Below are 26513 nucleotides of genomic sequence, written 5' to 3' on the forward strand. Positions count from 1 at the left end.
CGATTTATCTGCACCCGCAAGTTGTAAATATCTTCTCAAATACGAAGAAGCTTTAGAGAGGGAGATAAAATGATCTACTCCTACATTTTTTAAACAAATAACAACCAAGTTGTCGTTGTGGCGAAGGAACGGTTTGCTCTCTCTCCACTCTCTCTCTCTCTCTCTACTTTATTCTCTTCATTTTAGACAGGGAGCTTCAATGGCGGGCAAGCTATCGAATTGCTTCTTGAATCATGGATTGACGGACCTAAACTGTAGAAACTCCAACGTGCGATTTTACATCTCTCGATCACCTCATTGCCGTTTGCTTCCTGCATCTTGTAAGATGCGGCAGCGTAATCTCAGGTACTCTTTTTATTTATTTATTTATTTTTTTTATCACTACGTAGTCATTGATTTCATTAAAAATTTCTTCAGAACCAATCACTAATGTCACACGCATTTCTTGACATTTCGAGTGTTTTTTGGTCCATTTTGAAGTTAAACTCTTCAATGTAATTGAACTTTTGCTGTTTGGCAACTTGGATTTGGTTGATTTTATTATTTTTGTGTATGAATCAAATTAGGGGCTATGTGTTTGAACTTGAATTCAATTAGATGTTTTGTTCTTTCTTGGGGTTTCGTTTTGGTCTTGCAAATTTGTCCAATTTCATCTCTGTTGTTTTGTTATAAATTAGGTTGATTGAGATCAATCAATATATGGTGAATGATTTTTCTTATGGCATGCTTATATTTCACATTACTCTCAGTTTATACTGCGTGCTTTACCAAAAACTAAGCATTTGTTTACTTTTTCATTGTTTACGAATTTGCATTATCAAATATTGCCCCTGTATTCACATCTGGTTCACAGTACAAATTTTCCCTTTTAACATACTGATGGATGATGATTCACCGATGATGATGAAAAATAGCCCATCACCAGAAAGGAAGTAATCAATTGTATGAAAACGGCCGAGTTAATTTTGGTTTGATTTGGATCTGGCATTCGAGTTTATCAAAAAGATATGACCACCGAATATTGAATTTGGATTTTTGCAATTCTGAGGCTTCTGAGTTATGATTATTGAAAAGAAAATTTTGGAACTTCATAATTATTCAAAAAAATTGAACCTTTTAACAGGCAATCTTGAAGTTCCAGCTGGCTTAAGTTGGTAGCTTGAGAGACTATTAAAGGGGTGTCTCTTCCCTGCCTATCCAGCTTTCATGCCTTAAGTTTTTGCTTAGGGTTAAAGTGCTTTGACCAAAGATGCACACAGGAAATAATACTAAAGTGCGTTACAACTTTCAATAGGTAATTGCAGTATTGAGATAAATTTTGACTTTCCTATAAGTTTTCATTTCTATGGAGAGGTAATGATTGGTTATTGGATCACTTTGCTTCCCCAGTATAATGTCCTAATGCATGATGCCCATGCAATAAGGGTATTGAGTTGTTGACACAGTGTAAGTGTGTGATATGAGTCGGGATGGAAAAAAAAAGGTGATCTTAACGTAAAATGAATGCCAACAAGGTAATTGGCTATTGAAATATTTTTGATGCTTGTGTATAGTATGGCTGAAGCCTGAAGGTGCGATTGCTTGGGACATTGATAAAAGCTCGGGCTGTCTTTAGCCCTCTCCTCTAAACACCTCTCATAAGCAGGACCTGCATTAGGATGGTGTACAGTATGGCAGGAAAAGCTATATAGGAGCATATCAATTTCACGCTGAACAAGTGTGAAACCCCTCATCCAGTAAGTTATGTTTTTCAGGCCGTCTTTTCTCAAAGAGGGATAGTGAGAAGAAGGTCACATCTATAATTTGGATAAATCCGAAAATATTGCAGTGGTCTTAGAGAGATATTACACTACTTTTCTCAAAGTGCGGGTGAATAGAGTCTTTTAGGCAAGCTCGGAAACTTTTCTCAAGGCTTGGACTAAGGCTGGCTAAACAACAACAGAGTCTGTCTAAGGGTTGTTTGTGTGGCTGCTAAGGGTGAACTGGGTGTTTTGTTATCTATCTCAAGGCCGAGTATGAAGATGAAAATCAAAGTGTGCTAGCTGGACTAAACAGAATGGTCTATGCTGTGCAAGCAGATTGGAAATAAAAGAAGGCACATGACAGAGATTGCAAATCACAACAAATAAGGAGTTTAAGGGATAGAGAAATTGCAAACAGTCAACACAACGATTTACAAGGTTCGACACCGGCCTACTCCTTGTCTTTAGGATAGCCTCCTGAGGATTCACAAATGTCACTATCTTCTTCTCTTTACCTGGTAGAGAAGAAACCTTTACACTGGTCCTTTTCACAGTCTTAAGACCAACCTTCTCTTTTCACACGCTCAGAGATAATCTTTACTTGCTGAGGATCAGCACTCTCTCAGACTTCTGAAGATCTCACAGACCTTCGGTTAGAGTAATGGATGAAGCAAATGATCTAATCAACTTCTACAACATGATTTCTAAAGACTTCTGCTGAATATTTAGTGAAGAGCTGAAATTTTGTTTTCCTTCTTTTCTCTCTAAGCTTTTTCAAAAGATATTGAGTGAAAGTTTAAAAAGCCTTTTCACAAATTCTCTCAATAGATTTCTACAGTGATTCGTGATACTCAGATGAATAAGGAAATTCTTTTATAGTCTGAGTGAAGATTATAGCCGTTAGATAGTTTTGAGACTATTTGGTAACAGGTGTAAATGGAGCGTGTAAAACATTCAGCTTATAAGCCTGTTCCAGTACACTAAGTTGTCTGTTGCATGTTGAGCAAATGTCTTGCTGGACTATCTGAGAGCATTTTCATGTTCCAGCTGTTAGCCAGTTCAGCAAAGGAGAGCGTCTCTTTAGTAGTGCTGCCAAATGTCCTATTGCCCGTGCAATGTACTATTGATCTTATCCTTTAAGCTCGACCATGTCACTGGATAAGGGCGACTTGTACAAACAAGAAAATGTCTATTTTCACTTTATTTTGAATTAAAGCATTCTGCCTCCATAAAGTGAAATACCAGGTGACCACCCTTAATGACTACAATGCCCTTGCTTATTGCAACATAACCAATCCGTTACATTGATTTTAACAGTCACTAAACCAAAGCCCCATGGTCTTGAACTTGATCTTTAATAAATGTAGTTCCTTCGCCATGTGTTGGGTCCAGCTGTAAGCTTGTGTCCATGAGCTTGAATTAAATATATTCTTGATGCACCATCCATGGATCAACTTAATAATTGAGATTTATTAATATTCCTGAAATTCGTTACACTCAAGTAGGCTGTTAAGTACTCTCATTAATAGTTTGTTATCATCAAAATCATCAAGTTTCACTTCGGATGAAACCTGGGGCTAACAGTTTACTCTTTTAGGCTTTGAAGAATTTGAGAATACTTGACTGGGGTGCATTTTCTTATCTATTTATGTTTTTCACCTTTTCCCTTTTGGATAGAATCCTTAGTTACATGACTGTGTTCAAACTAAAATACAATCATAGTATTACCTGTTTGGATATCAAGTAATGTGGCTCATTAGCCATAGCTATGGGGTTCCTCAAGGCTCCCACGAGATACAAAAAAATTAAAATTTGCATTCTTATTAATGAAAAACTTGATCTACAAATAATCCACATAATAGGCAAGCATAAAACATTTTTCGTTTTTTATTTATGAACTTAAATTCTCAAATGATAAAAAGTTGACTACTTGACTACCATTATATTTGTTTCTATTCGGGCTTCATTGTTTCAATTAAAGTCGAAAAGGAGTGTGTATGCATATATACATATGTAGTGTAGTTATGAGTAAATATGGAATGCTATCGACGCATTTAGATAGTGTATAGTGTCTTGGATTCCTATTTCTGAAGCGTATTTCTCCTCTAGGAAATGGATTTCCGGAGAACTAATGAGTTTTCATCTGGATAGCTATTGAATTTTTCTGCCAAAGGTGCTGTTTGATAAAACTGAAAATTTCAAGTACTGAATTTTAAGCGCTGAAATTTTAAGTGCTGAATATATTAATCTGTAAACTTGTTTGATATTATATTAACTTTAAGCGCTGAATTCATTAAGATTGTTTGTAAATGCAAAAGATGAAATTTGAATGTTGTATATATTACATTTTTGCATTGAATATCTTCTACACATAATATTATTATAAAAGATACTATATTAAAACATAAACATATATATATAAAATAATGAATTTCACCAAAGAAATATATCAATTTAACCATGGATATTAATGTCAAAACTGATCATAAAAATTTCAAAATCAACATATAAAATGAATAACTTATGAAAATGAAATATTTATGAGAAAGAGATTAGAATTCACGCACAAATCATTCGATTTTTATTTATATAGTAGATTTGCATCATAAAAATGGTGTGAGGATTTCATTGCATGATTGTTGATTATAAACTTGAGTGAATCATAAAATATATATATATATATATATGTATAATTTTTTTTGTTGAATATTATTTATATTTACATTATTTGAGAAGAAAAGTACAATGAAACATTTGAGAAATTGGAGTAAACTAAAAGTAAAAATTCACCAGCAGGGAATAGAAATGCAAAGTGGAAATAGAAAGTTCATCAATACGTTTAATTTCAAGATTACCATCAATACGTTTAATTTCAAGAGTAGAACAAGTGATGGAGAACCTAAAAATATAATATTTGAGGGTAACATTGTCATTAACAAAATATTTTAAAACCTAAAATCACTTACCGATCTTCTGCAATAAGCGTTAAGCAAGTTCCGTGTCGCTTAAAATTTTGGCTTGTTTTAAGCTACTGCGTAATATTTTAAGTGGTAACCTAAATGTTATCAAACATGCTAATTTTAAAAATTTGCTTACCGTGTTTTGTGTTAAGCGCTGAATATCGATATTAAACAGGACCAAAGATAATAAATTGCATGTTAAATATGAGACTAGTTGAACTTTATTGAACTGTAGTACTGACACCACCCAACCTTTTTTTTTTTTACTTTTTTCATAAAAAGAAAGATAGTCTCTACCTCAAAGATTTCTTGCACATAAGATTTCTTGCACATAGACTTATGTGCTTGGATTACTGAAATGTTACCTTGCTTTTTACCCTTTCTCTTGATTACTTTTTGATTATTTTATTGAATATGAGAGCAGTTGGATCATCGTCATATTGCCTTCCTTTTATATATATATTTTTATTTATATATTTTTTTCTTCATCTTTTTTTGATATATATCTGCATTTGATAGAAGTTTCATTCCTATATTTGTATGGAGTAGTCATACCTTATGCTCTCCAAATTTGAATTTGTGCAGTTCACAACATAAGAGACAGCAAACAAAGAAAGTGTCTCCTGAACGGCTTTCAACAAATGAAGAATTTCAGCCTCATGGAGATGAAGACTCTGAATCAGAAAATTCTTCAATGGAAAGTATTTTGAGGCTAGATCATCAAACCATATCTAATGAAGATGTTGATACCACTGTGGCTTCTGAGGATTCAAGTGAGGAAGATTTGAAATGTCTGACTCTGTTGAACAAGATTGAATCTTCGGTATACGTTTAATAACCTCGTAGTCTACAATGAGAAAGTATATGAATACAGTTTGGTGCTCCTTTTTTTGTTATTCTTACACTTTCGATGTATATTTTGTCTGCAATGGCCAAACCAAATCTCACAAGAAATAAAGCATCTCAAGCATTCCCTAAATGGCAACTAATTATTCTAAACTTTGGAGATTAACTCCACTGAACCCAACTGAAAAGTCATCCCAACCATTTGGGGTTAACCTGAGGTATGAATATAAATTTTAATATGAGGCACATTCTACCCTTAAATTTTTACCGATAATAAATATAATGTTCAGTTCTACCACGGAGAACTTTTATTAATTTTTACTTTATAAGTGATCTGATTGATATATGAGTCGGGAGATATGAAACTGAAGGATACACTTCTTTTTCGAGGGTTTCTCTTTTTACTTTTAGATTTTTCTGTTTTTTATTCATGTTCTGAACTGGATAAATTTTATATGAGTTGTACTAGATAAATGCAAATCCCTTCTTAATTTATTGCAAAATAAAATAGTTACATTTATGATTTTCAAGTTTAGATTTTAATTGACAAATGCCATTCTTCTCTCTCTCTCTCCACCTCTTGTCTTCGTTCATCTAAACGAGAAAAGAATTAGAGATGTATCGGGAGAATGATCATCATCTTTTTAACAGTCCATGGATGCAGATGGTAGAGATCAGCTCTCAAGTGTTCATCTTCAGGATTTGATATTCATGATAAAAAATGCAGAGAAAAGTAGGACTTCTCCTCCTTAAAGTTTAATTCATTTTTACACTATATCATATTTTATTTTATTTGTTAACTTACAGAGGTATATTTAACTGTATTTTACTTCTTCTTTTTGTCATACGATAGATATCCTTCTTCTCAACCAAGCTCGGGTTCGTGCACTTGGAGATCTTGAAAATATTCTTAATGAGAAGCAGGTGTTGCAAGGAGAAATCAACATTTTGGAGATGAGACTGGCAGAAACTGATGCAAGGATTAAAGTGGCTGCCCAAGAAAAGATACATGTTGAACACCTGGAAGACCAGATGGAGGAGCTGCAAAACAAACTTAATAGGGGTGGTGGGGGGAGTGTGCATGATGTAGTTCCTCTTTCACTTAATAGTAGCAATCAATCTCTTAGTGAGGAACTTAATTCATTGAGGACAGAAAATATGTCACTGAAGGATGATATACAAGCACTGAAAACTGAACTTGTTAATGTCAAGGGAACGGATGAACGCGTTGTAATGCTGGAGAAAGAACGTTTACTTTTGGAATCTGCTGTAAGGGAGTTGGAGTTCAAATTTACTGTTTCTGAGAAAGAAATTTATAAACTTTCTAATCTGAAATCCGAATGTAAGAACTTATGGGAAAAGGTAGATGATATGCAAGTACTGCTAGATAAGGCAACCAAACAGGCAGATGAAGCTATTTTAGCATTGCAACAAAACCAGGAGCTCCGGAAGAAGGTTGATAGGTTAGAAGAATCTCTTGAAGAGGCTAATGTCTATAAGCTTTCGTCGGAGAAGTTGCAACAATATAATGAACTAATGCATCAGAAGATAAAACTACTGGAAGAGCATCTTCAAAGGTCTGATGAAGAGATAAGTTCTTATGTTCAGTTATACAAAGAATCTGTGAAGGAATTTCAAGATGCACTTAATAGTTTGAAGGAAGAAAGCAAGAGAAGAGCACCAGATGAACCTGTGAATGATATGCCTAGGGAATTTTGGAGTCGTTTACTGCTTATAATTGATGGTTGGTTACTTGAAAAGAAAGTATCAACCAACGATGCAAAGTTGTTGAGAGAAATGATCTGGAAGAGAGATGGACGTATTCGTGATGCATACATGACATGCAGAAAAATGAACGAGCATGAAGCTATTGATGCATTTCTCAGACTGACATCAGCATCAACACGGTATTAGTTTATAGAAAAAAAAATTGCATTTCTAAGGACATTGCTACCGACACCATACAATTTATGGGTACAAATTTCTGTGCATATATGCTGTTTTTAACTTGTGCTTCTTGTTGATTTTTAGTCCAGGATTGCATGTTATTCATATTGCAGCCGAGATGGCACCAGTTGCTAAGGTGAACTTTAACTTGAAGTCCGATCATTTTAGCTTTCTTTGCTTTATTACTATTAACTTATATGACTCGAGTCATCTTTGTTTTATTTTAGATTGCTCAATGTTTGGTATGTGTTGATGCCAGATTTATGTATGAAATGTGGTTAGCATTGTAAAATTTCTCAATCTTGTTTATACATATATATATATATGTTAGAGAATATTTCTAAATGCATACCAATCGACTGATCAAACAGAATTATTTATCAATGTAATTTCAGCCTTTTTATCAGACGGAATGGTCACAGACCGGGCAACGTAACCCCACAAGCTTTTGCCCTGTAGAAATTTTTTCATTACATATGACCAATACACATAATTTTCACCAGTCAATTTCACACTAACAGCTTGGAGAGAGTCTGTATTACCACTAGCCATCTTAAAGAAATAGTCAATCAATAACCTGTATTATCACTACCCAAAAGTCAATGTAAACAGGTTCCAAAAAGACCACTGATGTTCTACTATTATGCAAAGGTCCCAAAGCTGCAAGGTCCTGATGCAAACAGTGAGTCGCTGTAGAAGAAGATGCAAGATTGTGATGCAGATGATGAGTTGAAACAGCGTAATGAAGAAGTCCAAAATTGAAGTTGTGCAAAATCAAACTGAAAGAGAATCGATGATCAGACATGAACCAAGTCAAATGGTGCCATAGAAGTAATAGAACTCTTATTAAAAGGCTCTGCAGAATATTTAGTTAGTTTGCATCCACTACAATCAGAAATGTCATGACTATGTAAATTACCCAAAACACCAGTAGAAACTAAAACTGTAAACGAGAACTAGAAACAAACGAGTGTAAGTAGCGAACCGGCCGGTTTGCCAAACCATGGCTGCAAAGCCTGCAATACCTTTTAGTTGAGTTGGGTAAAAATTTATTTCTTGTGGTTTGATTATACAAACGAATGTAAGTTGCACGCTTGTACCTGAAGATTCAATTAAGATTCAGCAAGTGGTGGATTTCACTTATTTTGGTCATGCAAGTTCCTCAATATTTAGATGTGTTTTCTTCTCTTGGATATTAATGTCACTCTTTGTGGTGAAGAAGCAGCTGCTTATGTGGCACTTTATCTTTGTCATGAATCATTTCATGCATAGCTTATGTATCATGCATAAAAATTGGCACATGGAAACTTTCATGGAACAAAATGTCTGGACCCAAAATGTTGTCGAAATCCCATAATCTCAAGGTTAAAATCAAGGTGAAGCTATGTAGTATTACTAAGAACAAAATGCACGTGGCACTTTATTTATTTATTTTTTTCCTGAATGCTGCACTTGGCACTTTCGGACCTTGACTCATCATAAATTTTAAATTTTGTACACACCTATTATTTTCGCTTCTAGTATGTCTTATGTTTGATAAGATATTCATTTGATTATCACCTCAACTAGCTCATCTTTGACAAGTGTATCTTAACCTCACCAGGCTTATAGATTATCATAAAGCTTCTTTTCTCCTCAAGGTGACGGGTTACAATTTGACATCTGTCTCTAATTATATCATTCACCTCAGTTTATGTGTTGATTTCTTTTAAAGAACTTGGCATTTTTAGTGGGCTTATGCCCTTCAACACTGCTCAAATGCACACTTCTCTCGCCCTGAAATTGGCCTCTCTAAAAAAATGCTAGTCTTACATATTTATGCAGGTTAGGTTAGTTGCAAAGACCTTACTGACTTCTTTATAGGCACTTATATTATCAAGGATCTCGTCCTTTCAGATAAGCCTTTCTGTTGGCATATGTATATGACAATTACCTCTTCTCCTCATATAAGCCTTGATACGAGGATGTTAACTTCTCAAACAGGTGCTTCAGCCTTCACTACAGCCATCTCTTCTCCTTATATTAGCTTTGCTATGGCAATGACATCTTCTCCTCATAATAGCCTCACCATGGAAAGGACCTCTTCTCCTTGTAGTAGCCTCAGCTTTTGATCTCTCCTCCTTAGATAAACTTCAATCGACACCCAAGACACCTTGATGCAACTCATATGCTTATGTTTGATTATATATTCATTTGATATCACCCTAACAAGCTCATCTTCAATAAGTGTTATCTTATCCTCATCAACTTATAGATTCTTGTCGGGATTGTATATCTTATAAGTAGCATAACTTTTTTCTCATTGTGATGAAGGGTTCTGAATATATCCATCACAATAGTGGTGTAAAAAACCATCCCAAGTCTTATATAATTATGCAGGTTAGTTGCAGATAGACATTACCGCCTTCTCTACTGGCATTTGTGATCTCTGATGGGGCCTCTATCCTTCTTTGTAGGCACTATATTGTTGAGGATTTCATCCTCTTAGCTAAGCCTTTTTGTTGGTGTATATATACATGAGAATTAACCTTCTCCTCCCATATGCATATGCCTTGATGTGAGGATATATACTTCTCAAATACGTGTCGTTGCCTTCTTTATAGCCATCTTCAAACAGGACCTGTTCTCCTCATCTTAGCTTTTGAGGAGCTCTTTTCCTCATACTAGCTTTACTATGGGGAGGACCTCTTCTCCTCATATTAGCCTCACCATAGGAAGGACCTCTTCTCGTTTTAGCCTCACCTTGAGGACCTCTTATCATTATATAAACTGCATTTGAACACCAAAGACACCCTGAAGCACCTTGTCCACTGCCTGAGTTAGAACATGACTTGGGGGGCATCTACAACAAGGTTTGCAATTGTTGTCATGGATCATCTTGGAATACACAGATATGGTATATGCCTATCTTCTATTATCGTCATAGGCCATCTTGATACAATCGGACATTTTATTATTTCTTAGGATTCTAGGAGTTGCTTGGTTTGGTGGCCAAAGTCCAAGATTTGTCGAGATGCCTCTTCTTGTAGCAACTTGGCTCAAAGTGACATCATTTGACTCCCGAATGAAATATGCTCTTATGATGTTGTAACATTATGGTAGATCCCCTCTACCATCATCATCATCCTTGCCTTTATCCCATAGATATGGGGTCAGCCATATGAATTCTCTTTTTCAATTCCTATTATACAACTCTTCCTCTTTTCATATGTGCATCATTGGGACTACGTTGAACATGAGTCACATGACCATACTACTCAAGTCTACTTTCTCTAATTTTATCACTTATAGGCGCTAAACCTAGTGTTCCTATCACACCTTCATTATTTATCTTATCTCTTCTAGTGATTCCTATCATTCAACGTAGCATCCTCGTTTCTGCTACATGGATGCATTGTATTTGTGTCTTTCTCAATGCCCAACACTCCACCCCATACAACATTGCTGGCCTAATAACCGTTTTATAGAACAGCCCCGTTAACTGTTCTACCATATATGGCTATTGTCTAAAGAACAGCCCCATTAACAAGTGAAGTCATCTTTTTGGACCATGGAGTCATCTTATTACAAGTCTATTATGAGGCGTTCTCAAGTTTGAATTTTACTTTTTGCTGACAAAGGTGCGAATGCCTAGAGTTCCCAAAAAGGCAGCATCTGTATTGAACAATGATGAGACACAAGGGTTTGGCAGTGGAGAGTTTGTGATTATTGGACTTCTGAGTAGTTGTATTATGTGTCAAGAGGTAACTGACGTGGTGGATCATCCGAGTGATTGAGAGCGTATGCAATTTAATTTTTTTTCAAGACACCTGAGGGGATGCTTCCTACTAGATGAGTTGTTGAATCTTCTTAAATAATTTGGGGAAAAAACCTGGGTGAAGATAGTGTGGTGTGCATTGGTGAATGACATGCATTGTAGTGTTTTTTTATTATTGTTAATTGAAGAACTTTCATTTTTGGGAGTTAGAAAGTATCTTGGTTTATTGTTGAAATTACCTATAGTTTCCACATTATCGGTGAAAATGCTGCAGATAACTATTGTTCTCACTAAAGTGGCACTCTTTGGTGGATGGTGGTGAGGGAGAAGGGTTCAACAGTGGACCATTTGTGATTGATATACGTCTAAATAGGTGCAATATGTGTCAGGAGGTAGCTGACTTGGTGGATTATTTAATATTTGATTGTTCTCTGAAGTTGGGGTTGCTGGATTGTATATTGTCTTCTGGGGATTGTTGGTTGTTGTGTCCAACAACTTTTGAGTTACTTCCGCTATGGTGGATTAATGGTGAAAGAAGGTTGATGGAGGTGTTTGAAGAGGTGATTGGCTTTGTTATGTTCAAGGAGATAAATTGAGGAATTTTAATGATGTTAAGTCCTTTATTTTGAGGTTGAGCATATATTTGTGAGAAAGCTCTTCCTTTGGCGACACTCTTTAAGAGCATACGGATTGATTTTTTGTTTTTGTTGAGTTCTTTGATTGTATGTTTACATGGCATAGCGTGTTTCACTCGCTATGCATTATAAAATAGGATTGCTAATATTATTGTGATCTTATCCAATGGAACATTCATCTTCCTTTTTAATTTCCTTCTTTCTTTTCTTGTTTTATTTTGCTGGGTATCATTATATACAGGGGTTGAGTAGGGCCCATGGAAAGATAAAACCCTTGGAGCACCATCTATGTGGTTTATTGCATCTTACCTCACAGCAACCCACTATGGTTACTCTTCCAACTAATATTCTGAAAAAAATTGCATATAAGATATCATAAACATGTTTTGAAGGATATAGAAAAAATTTCATTACCAACAGGCCTGTGGCCTAGCGGTACAAGGCTCCTACTTTCCAAAGGGAGGTCAGGGGTTTGAACCTCAGTGGAGGCAGTGTGTGTGAGTCCCAACTAGGAAAAAATTATATATATTTTCATTTTGCATTACTTTTTTGGGGTTGGTTGTCATGCCTGGGATCTTGGTCCTCTCAGCTCTGGATTACAAAGAATGTGTGGCTCACTGCACCTTCCAGATTCACTATTTCCCTTGTGGATGCAAATTGTTCCTGTGATAAAAAATAATTTCCTAGTTTATTTTATTGATCATAATAGGACATCCATATCTGGAGAATATCATGTTCCTCAAGATTGTTCACTTTATATATTCTGTGCCACATTTTATGCGGATAAAAATGGCGTAATAATTACTTAATCTAGATTCAACACCATGATGTGTTTTTACACAGGTACTGAAAATGCATCTCTATAGAACATGACAACAATTTTTGTTACTGAAAAATTAAACACACACACACATGCATACATATACATATATATATTAATGTAGCGAGAGGAAATTTTTTAATTTCAGCTGTGCACTAAATCGTTTTCACTTTTTTTATGGCATAGTTTCAATTTTTAACTTCACAATTTGCTTAAAGTTTATTTTATTCCTTTTGTTAAAGGTAGGTGGTTTGGGGGATGTAGTGGCTGGTCTTGGTAAAGCACTGCAGAAGAGAGGACATCTCGTTGAGATTGTTCTTCCCAAGTATGATTGCATGCAGTATGATCGTGTTCGTGACTTAAGGGTATGCTCATTGCTTGACAACTTGATAATAATAACCTGAGATTCATTAACAATTTCTGATAACCTAATTTGCTGATATTATACAGGCACTAGATGTTGTGGTAGAGTCATACTTTGATGGCCGGCTATTCAAAAATAAAATCTGGGTTGGCACTGTCGAAGGTTTAGAATGTTTATCACACTTACTTTCATAATACATACATATACATAAATATTAAGTAGTTTCCTATAAAAACATAATATAGTATTTCATTTTATTGTAATTTTGATTTGGCAGGTCTTCCTGTCTACTTTATCGAGCCTCATCATCCGGGTAATTTCTTCTGGAGAGGACAGTTTTATGGAGAGCATGATGATTTCAAACGTTTCTCATTCTTTAGCAGGGCAGCACTTGAGTTGATTCTTCAAGCTGGCAAGAAACCAGACATAATTCATTGCCATGATTGGCAGACAGCTTTTGTTGTATGGACAATATAAATCTTAATCCTCTAGTATTCATCTCTTTAGCAAGTAATGCCTGACTTCGATTATTTTTTATCTCAACTAAATTTTTTTAGTTGTCTTTTCTAGGCACCGCTTTATTGGGATCTTTATGCACCAAAAGGACTGAATTCAGCTAGAATATGTTTTACATGCCATAATTTTGAGTATCAAGGGACTGCACCAGCTTCAGAATTGGCATCCTGTGGTCTTGATGTTCATCAGCTTAACAGACCAGATAGGATGCAGGACAACTCGGCACATGATAGGGTCAATCCCGTTAAGGTAGACAAACTATCGGTCATGATTAACCAACTTAGTTTTGTTTGTTTTTTGTATTTCTTTTTTCTTTTTCTTTTTGTTTTCACATCCTATTGTTTTCAGGGTGCAGTTGTGTTCTCAAACATTGTAACAACAGTTTCACCGACCTATGCACAAGAGGTGCGGACTGCGGAGGTATGGATATACCTTGTGGTTGTACTTTATTAATAATGCTTATTTGTGTAAGACTACTTCATAATTTCTCCTGCTTTCAGAGTCATCTTTTGATAAGAAGGTGTTTTTATGTGAAATTCCAAGTTAGAAGAAAATTGTTATGCTTTTGTTTGTTAGAGGATTTATTATTCTTTTGTTTATCTTCTAAAGGTGTGGAATCACATTACTCTTTGATACAGTTGATTTGGTAAATCACCTCATAAAGTTATGTTGCCTTATATGTTACCAGCTAATACCTGTCAGCATAGGTGACATATAACCCAGATCCCAATATGCCAATTCCTTGTTTGATACTTGAGATAAATTGTACATAGTTTTCCATTAAATTTAGTATTAAATAATGATTTATGATTTGTGCAAAGTATACCATTATGTATTTTGATCTCATATACTTGCGCTGGTCAATACTTGAAACCCTGCAAGGGTTGGGCAACCATTATTTTGCTTGATTACTGAATGGCCCTTTTTGGGTTATGCTCAAGTATTTAGGCGCTTAGAAGACTTATGGTCTCTTTATGGGCTTTAGCAGCTCTGTCAGCTTTCATGGTCCTGTTCTGGATGTAAAGGTTTTGGGCTGTCAGAAAGTGGTCAAAACAGTTTTTAATTTTATCCCAAATAAATGTCTTTTGATATCATCAAAATTTTTGGAGATTTTACTTTTTCCTTATTATGGTGGCCTTCTCAGCTTTTTACCTGGACTTTGGTACGTGTATCGGATTCAGATTTTTGTGGGAGTGTTGGATGTATTAAATGGTCAAACAGAAGGAAATGTCACTTCTAAATATTCATATTATTTAATATCTTTCATTTATTTTTAGAGTAAAATAACATCTATATGTAACATAGTGTCCAAATTAGTCATTTAACACGTTTTGAAGCAATAATTAAATTAAATAAAATTATTACTTATATATAATAAAAAAAAATTAAATAAAGCTTTCAAGGTACATGTCCAACCAATTGTGTCGGACAAATTACACTCACCTTGTCCAAGTGTTGTGTGATTGGCACTGTTATTTCACATACTTTTGAAGAGTCGTTTATTTGGGTTGCCCACATGCATTCTCTTTTTCATTATTTTCTAGTACGAGTTATGTCTCGTATTATACCTAATTATTAAAGATCTTTTTTTATTACTTCGTTCTAAGGTGGTCTTGGTCTACCTCTCAGCCCCTCACCTTTTTATTTTAATTTTTAACTAATGTTACTTTCTTTATTGGTGCATTTTCTGGTATACATTATATATGTCCATCCTATCTGGGTCTACTTTGTTTTATTTTATAATTAATTGGTGCCAATCCTAGTCTTTCTTTAAGATGTTGATTACTAATCTTGATTCATCTAGTTACTCCTATCATCCATCTTAACATTATCATTTCGATGGAATGAAAGCCTTGCTTTTGTTTCTTTATTAGTGCACTTTCTTTATTGGTGCAATTTCTGGTATACATTATATATGTCCATCCTATCTGGGTCTACTTTGTTTTATTTTATAATTAATTGGTGCCAATCCTAGTCTTTCTTTAAGATATTGATTACTAATCTTGATTCATCTAGTTACTCTTATCATCCATCTTAACATTATCATTTCGATGGAATGAAAACCTTGCTTTTGTTTCTTTATTAGTGCATAGAATTCTGCTCCTTATAAAATAGATGATCTAATAACTATCATAAAAATTTCTCTTCTAACATATTTGGTATTCTTTTATCACATAGGATGCCACTTCGCGAAACCTGTCCAAATCAAGCATATTTCATCGTCATCTATTTCCCGGTCCTTTTTTATTTTTAATATTTTTTATTTATCATTGATTCTAAGTACCGAAAATGGTTATTTTGAAATAATCCTTTGACCTTAAATTGTTATCATTCTATTGTTCTTTATTGTAACGTTACTGAATTTACATTCCATATATTTTGTTCTAATTTTGCTACCCTTTTGACTCTTTACACATTTCTCCATGTGTCTACTATATCTTTCATAATAATAAATTTTAAATTCATTAGTACTTTTGGATTGCCGAACCAGGGAGGGAAAAACGGAATTAACTTTCACCTGTGCACGTCTCAACCACACAAGTTGTTATGTACTGATATTATATAAAATGCTGGAACATATTTCAAGTTAGCCTTGTCAAAATTATCCAGGATAAGATACATGGGTTTGGTTCTCCAAAGCTTCTTATTGTCTCATAGTCAAAGAATCTTTCAGTTCATGTCTTTGATACCTCATGAAGGCTTTTTTAATATATTTCATTAATGTTCTACAGGGAGGAAAAGGCCTTCATGCAACCCTAAATTCCAACTCCAAGAAGTTCGTAGGAATTTTAAATGGAATTGATACTGATGCGTGGAATCCTGCAACTGATGCTTTTCTCAAAGTCCAGTACAGCGCCAATGATCTTCAAGGGAAAGCAGAAAATAAAGAAGCTATAAGAAGGCATCTAGGGCTTTCTTTTGCAGATATGAGACAACCATTGGTAATGTTATTTACTTAATTATTTAATGACTAATTTTGTGATGCAAGAGACTTCACTTTTGTCATTTTAACTTTCCAAACTTGAAGCAAATTCCTTCTATAAGAAGGTAATGTGCTATACTTGTTACTTCCATATAGTACATTACTGCAGCTTTATTTTATGATGCATCAACCATGGTATAGTGTATCCTGGAGTGACCTTTTGAGTCCATAGCAGCTTATTATCATTTTTCTATAAACATGAATTTGTTGGAGAACTGTAGGCATGAAACTAAAAATAAATAATTATGGTGCATCAACTACAGAACTTTTGTATTATGAAGCGGGATTTTGAGTTGGGCAGCTGTATGTTCATTGTTTCATGTTAACTAGAAAATTTTTCACTTGGAAAACTAACTTGTATCTGCTTTTACTGCATATACATCTCTATTGTTTTCTGCTTATATGCAGATTGTTCTGATATTGTGATTCACAATTGCATGGAAAGAATAATTGCTACTTGCTAATGAGTTGCTAGAAGGGGTTGCATGTGTGTGAGGGTGTGATGCTAGATATATGTTGTTGGGTCCATTCCTTAAAATCCTAAGCTGTTTAGGAATGGGCCCGATACCATATATCATGCTCTCGCAGTTATAAGTCTTAATGGTTGTTAATTTCTTCGTCTATATTATCGGTGGAACAGCCTTGATTTTTCATACAACAATGTTTATTCAGGCGGAGTGGTGAGATTTGCTATTGTCACATGGTTTAGCAGTTCGCAATTATGCTTCTGGTTTCATTTTAATTGATGATCGATATGAGATATTAGTTAGTCTGAATGTGCTGCTTGTGCTAATTTATAGTACTTGACTTGCACAAAGAGAAGTAACCTGAAAATATGAAAAGAAAAGAAAGAAAAGAAAAGAGAAGAAAATGAAACGCCATATTAACACAAAAGATGCTAAAAAGTAATTAACATCAGAAGGAGGAATTATTAGCAATAAGGATATCAAGGATGAATGGTAAAAGTTGAATGGCCAATAAATTAATGTGATACCTTTTCTCATACTATATCTAGTAAAAAGTATATCCATGGTTATTACATTGCACGGTTGGATTTTTCTCCTTGTGGAAGCCCAATTTATGGTTTATTTATCTGAATGGATATCGTTTTCTTGTTTGACATTGTCTGTTCCATTGTTTTATAGGTTAGTTGCATAACAAGATTGGTACCACAGAAAGGTGTACATCTTATTAGGCATGCAATATATCGGACATTAGAGCTGGGAGGACAATTTGTACTTCTTGGTTCAAGTCCAGTGCCACACATTCAGGTAAACTTCTGTTGTTCTCTCTCCTATCAAGACTTTGATAACCGGAAGTTGTATGCAGTAGACTATGACATGTAAGACAAAAATCTCACCTCAATAAATTAATTTGTTGAAAAAAAATAGGAATCTCACTTAGACAATGTCTATGTGTTGCTTTAGGGATGGAATTCTGATTTTTGTTCTTTTATTTTCTTTTCAAATTTTTGTGGCTGATCAAGGTCAGGACTAAAAAGTTTCTAGTAATGTTTCTTCCATTTAATTTAATATAACTAGTGAATCTTCTGTCCATTCCATAATTGGTATTATATTGGAATCTTCTCTTTACTTCCAGTTATGTACCACTTAAATTATCTGAAAAAGTGGGCATGCATGTGCATAAAGCGTACTCATTTACATAACCCTCACTATACCTTGAAAGAATTAAAACGAGAACTCCAGGGAACTAGGCCATGGTCATGTAGCATGAAGAATAGTATGGGTACACATGTACTTTATTCATAGGAAGTCACTTTATTCGTAGTTTTATTTCTAATGTATTAGAGGGGTGGCACACGCTGCTTATGCTCTCCTGACCTCACATATTCCACATTTCAGTTACCTCGCACACATTGGTTGCAAGTGAGTCATTGAGAAAAAAGTGCATACAAGACCTTGGGCAAGTATAAGGCAAAATTCGTGCCAAAGGCTTCACTCAGAAGCTCAGGATACACTTTGTAGATGTTTTCACCAGTGATAAGGATAATCATGTCTATAGTAACTAAGATGGATCTTTAGCTGTAAAAGTTAGATTTCTAGATTGCATTCCTCAAAGGAGAACTGAAGGAAGTTGTCTATATGGAACAACCCCGTGGGTTTCAAATAAAGAACACGAGTACAAAGTTGACAAGTTGTAAATATCCCTGGATGGATTTAAACAGTCCTCGAAGAATGCTATTTTAAGTTCCACCAAGCTATTCTAGAAAAAGAATAGGGTTTCAGTTGAGTCCTTTGATTCATTGTGTATATGTTTGGAAGTACTAAGCTAACACAACCACATTATCTTTTTATGTTGCTGATTGTTTGTTGACAGGTTATTGTTCAAATATGACGCAGAGAGCATAATCATATCTAAAAAAAATCCAAAATTGACATGAAGGATATTGGATATTTCCACTGAATAGAAATTCAAAATTGTCATATATGGATTAGGAACAGTATCTTTTTTTTTTATAAGTAAAGATATATTAGAAAAAAGTTCAAAAAGGGGAACGCGTGCCTAATACAGAAAAACGAAAAGCAGAAGCCAAACCTATGGACCAACAAAGTCCAAAAGAACAAAAAAATCATCAATCGAGGAGCAAACGTTGCCTCTAACATAACAGAAAAGAGAGCGTAGAATAAGAGACTTAAGGTTTGCAAAAGACGATTCCTTCCCTTCAAAGTGTCTGTTATTTCTCTCTCTCCAAATACACCACCAAACACAGTGTGGGGCGATCCTCCAAAAATCACGAGCATGACCAGAAACAAGGCATCTTCTTCAAGCATTAATTAATTGGAAAGAGTGCTTAGGCATTACCCACTGAACACCAAAAATGCCGAATATGAGATTCCAGCAATCAGTTGCAACAGGACAGTGCATAAGGAGATGGTCCACGGACTCACCATCAGTTTTACAAAGGCAGCAACAGTTAACAATTATAGTACCTGTCTTACGCAAATTATCCAATGTTAGAATTTTTCCCCAAATGGCTGTCCAAACAAAGAAGGCAACTCTAAGAGGAGCTTTAGATCGCCAAATACACTTCCATGGGAAATCATGTCCAATAAAATTAGACAAACACAAGAACATGGATCGAACTTCGAATCTACCATGAAGAGAGGGGGTCCACAAAATATCATCACAACCTCTGCCAACATCCTTCTGTTTATACAACAGGTCCAAAAAGACACAAACTTCAGCTATCTCCCAATCCTGAAAAGAACGCCTAAACCGCACATCCCACATAACTCCACTGTTATCAAGATGATAACAGTCAATTACGTAAGCATGCTTATTCTCAGCAATGCTAAAGAGACGAGGAAAGGAAAGAGACAACAACTGATCACCACACCATAAATCTTCCCAAAATCTAACATACCTACCATTTCGAACCTTGAACCGAATATGGGTGGAAAACACATCCCAACCTTTCCGAATGAACTTCTAAACGCTAACGCCCCCGGTAACCGAAACAGGACGGGAGGACCAACCTCCACTCTCCTCCCTAAAACGACATTAGATAAGTCTTCTCCATTGATGATGACGCTCTTTACCGAATCTCCATAACCACTTCCCCAGTAAGGCTCTATTGAAAGGGACCAACTTCCGGATACCTAAACCGCCAAACTTCAACGGTTTACAAACCTGCTCCCAATTAACAAGATGATACTTAAACTCCTCTCCTTTTCCACCCCAAAGAAAATCTCTCTGAATTTTTTCGATTCGTTCAGCAACAGAGCACGGGATTTGAAATAGAGATAAGAAAAAGGAGCTCAAAAATTTCAACATGGACAACTAAAAGGCATTTGACGAATCCTATCTGGAAGGGTCAAAATTTTAACAAGAATATGTTCCTGCATAAAGAGGAGGAAAAATGAAAATGAGGAAGGTCAGGGGTTTGTGTCTGGCTTAATCTTGTCTGTGTCGTAATCATGTCGACCCAAATTGACACGCTAATTAAACATGTCGTATTCGTATTTGAATTACTTTAATGGTATGGACTTTTCATTAAACATGTCATGTTATGTCGGGTCTTTACCCATTTATTAAACAGGTTATGTGTGCCGTGTTTTGTTACCTCTTTAGTAATTGTGTCGTGTCAAGATTCCTTGACACGAATAATAATGATGTTGTGTTCGTGTCAACCCATATAGTAAAATGCTCATGACAAGAAACAACACAAATACAACATGGGAACATGAATTGCCACCCCTAGTTGTGTTGCAAAGCATACTACAGAGGATGAAAGAATAGCATGCAGCACATCGGTAAAAACAGTATGGATAAAATGCTTCATAGATGATTCAAAATTAAGTATACATAGTAGACCAATAAATACTGTTTTGTGTCAACAAACCTACCATCTCTTTAATAAAATATGCAACAAAAACTGGGAAGATAGGTTGATGTCAGTTATCACTGTATACAGTATACATGATATAGTGGAGAGGGATGGAATAAATATTGACTAGATATTGCCCGACCCTATAACCAAGGGGTTGTCTATGGAGGAATTCTGAGATGAAGGAATGTCAATGTGATTGAGAATCACCTACTATTGCAACTTTATATGGTTATATTGTAGAAAAGATCTACTGGACATCCAAGATGAATGGATGAATGATGAGTTGTTGCTCTACTTATATGGACGAAGAATTGTTGGATGAAAGGTAGAGGATAATAGTGAGGTAATGGTTGTTTAAAAGTCCACTTTGAAGCACGTCGAGATAATTCTATAACCACTCAGGCGAATGGTGTAAAGACACTGATTAGGTGCATTAAGCAAATCTCTGTATTGGGTCTAAGAGGAAGTTCTTGATTGAAATTTCAGGTGCATGTCACTATATTGGGTTACCGATGTGTATAACTGGAGTTGTAAATAGCACTGAAGGTGTGGACTTATGATTCCCTTGTACCGTATTGGCGCCATTGACTTCGTGAAAAGTTGAAACTAAGACACATGGATTTGTGTCACACGCAATATACATGGAACTGTGAAGCTAGAAAATGATTTCATAAAGCGTGCGCATCTGAGTCCATGTCCGTGATCTAATGTTGATCTGTGAGGGATCATATCTGAGATTGTGGAAATTGTAAATTGGTTACAAGGAAGACACCAACTAGGAAATACTACCATCACTTTCAAAGGTGATCAGATGGGAGATTTTGGCCTAATTGATTGGGTATCACACTGGAATCCATGCACCTCCTCATGTTGGATCTCAACTTTGGTGGTGGTGTTATTTTTCCTAGTGGAGTTGGTGGAGATTTTTTGAATTCAATTACTTTCTTATACAACTTTTGTTGGAAGAATTGTAACCCTATGTTAGATCACATAGGTAATCATATGGAACCTTTTGGTTTATTATGAATATAATTACACCATTCGAATGGCCAACTTTCTCTTCCTTCCGTAATTTACTCATAAACCTTTTCCGATTCATACAGCCCTCTTTGACGTGCCCATAGAACATTCTTTTTATTTCAGCAGTTAACAGTTTGGCTGTCATGCATATGCCTGTTCATTAATATCTGAAAATTAATTTCAGATATATTGAAGTTTAATCTGAATGTTCTTTCCTAATTATAGTTGCTTTTTACTTTGTTATTCCATTGATTGCAGTTATCACTCTATTAAATTTGTCAACTGTTTTAATTAATTTTTCTATTAACTATAAGGCTGTTGTTTTTTTGTAGAGGGAATTCGAGGATATTGCAAACCATTTTCTGAGTCACAAACACGTTCGGTTGATATTGAAATATGATGAGTCTCTTTCCCATACAATTTATGCAGCGTCTGACATGTTCATCATCCCATCTATCTTTGAGCCTTGTGGCCTTACACAGGTAGAGTCTGCACCTTGAACAGAAAACTACTTGACCAATTATGTGGGCCTGATTTGCACAAATGATAACTATAATTCAAACTTGGATTCAGTAAATCATTGAATTGTGTCCCAAGTATAAACCCTTCTGTGATTCATTTATTTATTTATTATTATTATTTTTTTTTGGCAGATGATAGCAATGAAATATGGTGCTATCCCTATTGCAAGAAAAACTGGGGGTCTAAATGACAGGTGGGGTCACTGCCTGACATGTATATAAAGCTCTCTCTTATTGGGAATTATTCTTCCCAGAAAATTTTACTCATGCTTTTGATTCCCATGCAGTGTTTTTGATCTTGACGATGATACCATACCATTACAGTTTAGAAATGGATTTACATTTCTGACACCTGATGAACAGGTAACCTTGTCGCATGCTTGCTATAGTGTTAACCTATTATTTATAGTTAGTTCTGTTTTACTTTTTATTCTTGACATCTTTGTTAGGTGTATCTATTTGTCCCACTATTCTTTTCATGGCTTCAAATCAATAGAAGGATTTTCATTTTTAAAAAATTCTTCGTCTGAAACCGGTGAATTATTCACAGGGACTCAACAATGCTTTGGAACGTGCATTTAAACACTACGGGAACAATAGTGAGAGTTGGCGACAGCTTGTTCAGAAGGACATGAGTATAGACTTCAGTTGGGACTCGTCAGCATTACAATATGAGGAACTATACGAGAAATCTGTTGCCAGAGCTAGGGCGGCAATTCGTGCTTGATCTTGTGTTGGTGCTAGTTGTCCCATTTCTTTGGCGAAAGCGTTCTTTTGTGACGTACGAATCTGTCCACCAGGTCTGATTAGAATGGCTTCCAGATGAACTGATGATATCAAATTGCTTGACCAGTTATATGTTCTACAATGGAGAAGACTGACAAGTACATGATACATCTTCAGTTGGAGAGCAAAAAGCTTTGAAGTCTGTTGTTGAAGTGGGATTAGAATTCTCTCTCCTTATGACTTCCCCATTTTTTGTCTGTATACATAAGCTCACCATTCATTTGTTCATATTGCAGCTGATGTACATTACAGTTATATTAAAGTTATATTCTTGTACCATCATTTAGGCAAATATAAGATAGATAATTGTTATGCATTTACGGATTTTTAGGTGTCAAATTACGTTGTCATGGAGTTAAAATTGACGTGTTTTTTTTTTTTTTTTTTTCTTTTCTGAAAATGGAGTTTTCTAATATTTACATAACCAAAAACTCATTCCCCTTTTCACTTTATCCACAAAATGACCATCATGCCCTCAATTTTTTACTAAACAAACACCTCTCTCTCTCTGGTCAAACCATTCATTAGAAATTTAGAAGAGCAAGCATTTCTGGTGGTTTTTGGGCTATTTTTCTCTCTATATCACACGTAATGTGCATAATTTATAACTTTGACGGTTGGAAAATTAAACCAAAATGTGAGCTATCCGTTGGTAACTTTCTGTCCAATACTTGATCTGTTGGTAATTTACAAAGAAAATCATTGATTGGTTGATGATATTGCATGCCCGAAAAATGATACATCTTGCACAAAAATAATACTTGCACGTAGAAAAATAATTTCCCAGAATATTAGTTAGCCATTTTTTTTTTTAATGACAATTACACTTTGTAGACACATTTTTTAATGATTTAATAATGCCATTTGAGGTCCTAGCCTCATATAAAGGGTCCCACAAATTTCACCCGCATAATTTGAACTTTGACCATGGGCCATTTAACAGGAGGTACACAAAAGTAAGTTGGGAGGCCAAAATTTAAAGTTTTAAACATAGATTTTCCATGTCTTTGTAATTTTTTTCAAAACTCTATTTTTCGGAAACTTAAAAATGTTAAAAAAGAGTTCAGGCCAAAATGCCATTTTTATGTAATTTTTCAGAAACATATATAACTTGATTTTTCCATTCTATTATCTATCTATTGCTATTATTTGTTTCTCTTGCAGGCTTTCTTTATCTATTGTTTTCTCTAAAGATTAAAGTCTATTAGTTTTGTTTATTTCTTGTTTCACTAAGATTAAGTTTTCCAACAGACGGAGAGGATTACGTTTGCACTAAGCCATATCAACAACTGTAAGCAGCTGATGCAATTAAAAATAAAAAATGTAAAACAGAACACAGATTCAGTTTTAAAACAGAAAATTCATAATATATATATTCCATTAATTCACACAATTTGACATCAACAATCTTCTACAGCTCACTTTCCGGGGACAAAGTTTGTAGCATAAGCCCATGCATTGTTGTTAACTGGGTCAGCAAGGTGGTCAGCCAGGTTCTCCAATGGTCCCTTTCCGGTAACAATGGCCTGAACAAAGAATCCGAACATTGAAAACATGGCAAGTCTACCATTCTTGATCTCCTTCACTTTAAGCTCAGCAAAAGCCTCTGGATCATCAGCAAGGCCCAATGGGTCGAAGCTTCCACCGGGGTAGATTGGGTCAGTCACCTCTCCGAGAGGCCCACCGGCAATACGGTAACCCTCAACAGCTCCCATCAAGATGACTTGTGAGGCCCAGATGGCGAGAATGCTTTGGGCATGGATCAAGCTGGGGTTGCCCAAGTAGTCAAGTCCACCCTCGCTGAAGATTTGGGCTCCGGCCTTGAACCACACGGCCTCACCGAACTTGACACCGTTACGGGCCAAGAGCTCGGGAAAGACACACCCGAGAGCTCCGAGCATGGCCCATCTGCAGTGGATCACCTCGAGCTCACGGTTCTTGGCAAAGGTCTCCGGATCAGCGGAAAGTCCAGCAGTGTCCCAGCCGTAGTCACCGGGGAATTCACCGGTGAGGTAGGATGGGGGCTCACCGGAGAGTGGGCCCAAGTACAAGACTCTGTCTGGGCCGTACCATGGGCTGCCGGATGGGCCGGGCTTGAAACTCTTCCTCATGGTGACCCTTCCACCACCGAGAAAGTCCGGGGTGGATGGAGAGAGTTTCACCGCCTTTCCGGCGAAAGAAGGTGAAGAGAGAGCCATTGTTGAAGCAGCCATGGGCGAAGAAGAGTAGGGCACTGTGTTGATGGCGGCTTGTTTGGGTTATGAGTGGGAAGAAGAAGATGGGGTAGTTGGTGGTTTAAATATAGAGATTGTGAGAGAGTTTCTTATCTTATGTTATCTTTACCTCTCCTCTCATTGGGTGTCAAGATTTTTGTTTTATTTTTGTACCTGACACTTGGCATTTGGCATTTCAAATCCACCAACTCATCTAAGCTAAGATTTTATTGCTTGTAATCTCAGCTGAGCCAATGGGTGTTCCGTGTGTAAGATTGAGAAGAGACCAAAGTGCCAACGATGGGGTCCACTAATCTTAGGCAATATTCCTCTACAAATGTGTAGCCCTAAAGTTTTATGTTCCTCGTGCATATGCCTTTGGAATGATTTTCCAATTTCAATTATTCACTTTAATCTTTAGAATATTAATCAAACCCCTCAAAATATAATCATGAAAAGCAATATTTCAACATAAAAAGAGTGTGCTTTATGATTTGGGTTTGGAAAGGATTATTCAATTTGTATTATTGTAACTTTAGTATTAAAGTATTATTCAATTTGTATTATTGTAATTTTAGTATTAAAGTATTATTCAATTTGTATTATTGTAATTTTAGTATTAAATAGAATGCGTGAAATCATTTAGGCTTCCCTATTAAGATTGTTATAATGTTCTTTCAAAATATTTGTAGCCCATCTATGACGGAGAGCCTGGTGTTGAGAGAGTCTTTGGTTTTGCTCAATCAATGGGGTTACCACAATGTGGCTGTGGAAGGGGAGTGTCTTCCGGTTATGCAATTGCAAGCTTCCACAGATGCTTTGAAGGTGGTGTTTAATGACATTTGTATTATGTTTAAGTTGTGTTTAGACTCTTCCCATGTGTGGGTTCCTCGTAAAGGAAATTATGTTTGCTCATATGTTGAACAAAAATGTTTTTAAAGTCAAATGTAATGATTTAGAGTGGAGCATATAATTCGTAGTTGTTAAATGTTTTTTTTCTAACTTTGTATTATCTCCGCCTTTGAAATGTTAAGTACTGCACAAATTACAAT

The 26513-nt window shown here is 35.6% G+C and overlaps 2 protein-coding genes across 3 annotated transcripts; one reads left to right on the top strand and one right to left on the bottom strand.

The window, feature by feature from the left end:
- The first annotated feature begins 64 nt into the window (after positions 1-64).
- Positions 65-23572, top strand: LOC132311167 (probable starch synthase 4, chloroplastic/amyloplastic). Of its 2 annotated transcripts, XM_059808935.1 has the most exons (16): positions 65-345; positions 5288-5525; positions 6200-6281; positions 6402-7455; positions 7580-7631; positions 12950-13072; positions 13158-13233; positions 13349-13533; positions 13642-13836; positions 13936-14007; positions 16320-16529; positions 17716-17841; positions 22274-22423; positions 22595-22656; positions 22750-22825; positions 23013-23572. In XM_059808935.1, exons 1-16 carry the CDS (start codon positions 200-202, stop codon positions 23187-23189), a joined length of 3024 nt encoding a protein of 1007 aa, XP_059664918.1. In that variant the 5' UTR covers positions 65-199; the 3' UTR covers positions 23190-23572. The 2 variants fall into 2 exon arrangements, with proteins under 2 accessions (XP_059664918.1, XP_059664925.1); XM_059808942.1 differs by lacking the exon at positions 65-345 and having other exon boundaries at positions 5444-5525; positions 6157-6281; positions 23013-23527.
- Positions 23573-24528: 956 nt separating this feature from the next.
- LOC132311179 (chlorophyll a-b binding protein of LHCII type 1-like) lies at positions 24529-25528 on the bottom strand. The gene has a single exon (XM_059808954.1). The coding sequence runs from the start codon at positions 25459-25461 to the stop codon at positions 24667-24669; it is 795 nt and encodes a 264-aa protein (XP_059664937.1). The 5' UTR covers positions 25462-25528; the 3' UTR covers positions 24529-24666.
- Between the last annotated feature and the right edge of the window lie 985 nt (positions 25529-26513).

This window comes from Cornus florida, unplaced genomic scaffold (assembly GCF_030987335.1).
Source record: "Cornus florida cultivar Cherokee Brave unplaced genomic scaffold, ASM3098733v1 CherokeeBrave_3.0.0_Hap2_Chr01, whole genome shotgun sequence".
In the NCBI taxonomy this organism is placed as follows: domain Eukaryota; kingdom Viridiplantae; phylum Streptophyta; class Magnoliopsida; order Cornales; family Cornaceae; genus Cornus; species Cornus florida.

Coding starts and splice junctions, on each gene's coding strand:
- LOC132311179 (XM_059808954.1), bottom strand. CDS start 25,461: ATGGCTGCTTCAACAATGGCTCTCTCTTCACCTTCTTTCGCCGGAAAG.
- LOC132311167 (XM_059808935.1), top strand. CDS start 200: ATGGCGGGCAAGCTATCGAATTGCTTCTTGAATCATGGATTGACGGAC. Junction 7,456..7,579: donor CTGACATCAGCATCAACACG/GTATTAGTTTAT, acceptor GTTGATTTTTAG/TCCAGGATTGCATGTTATTC. Junction 13,073..13,157: donor ATCGTGTTCGTGACTTAAGG/GTATGCTCATTG, acceptor GATATTATACAG/GCACTAGATGTTGTGGTAGA.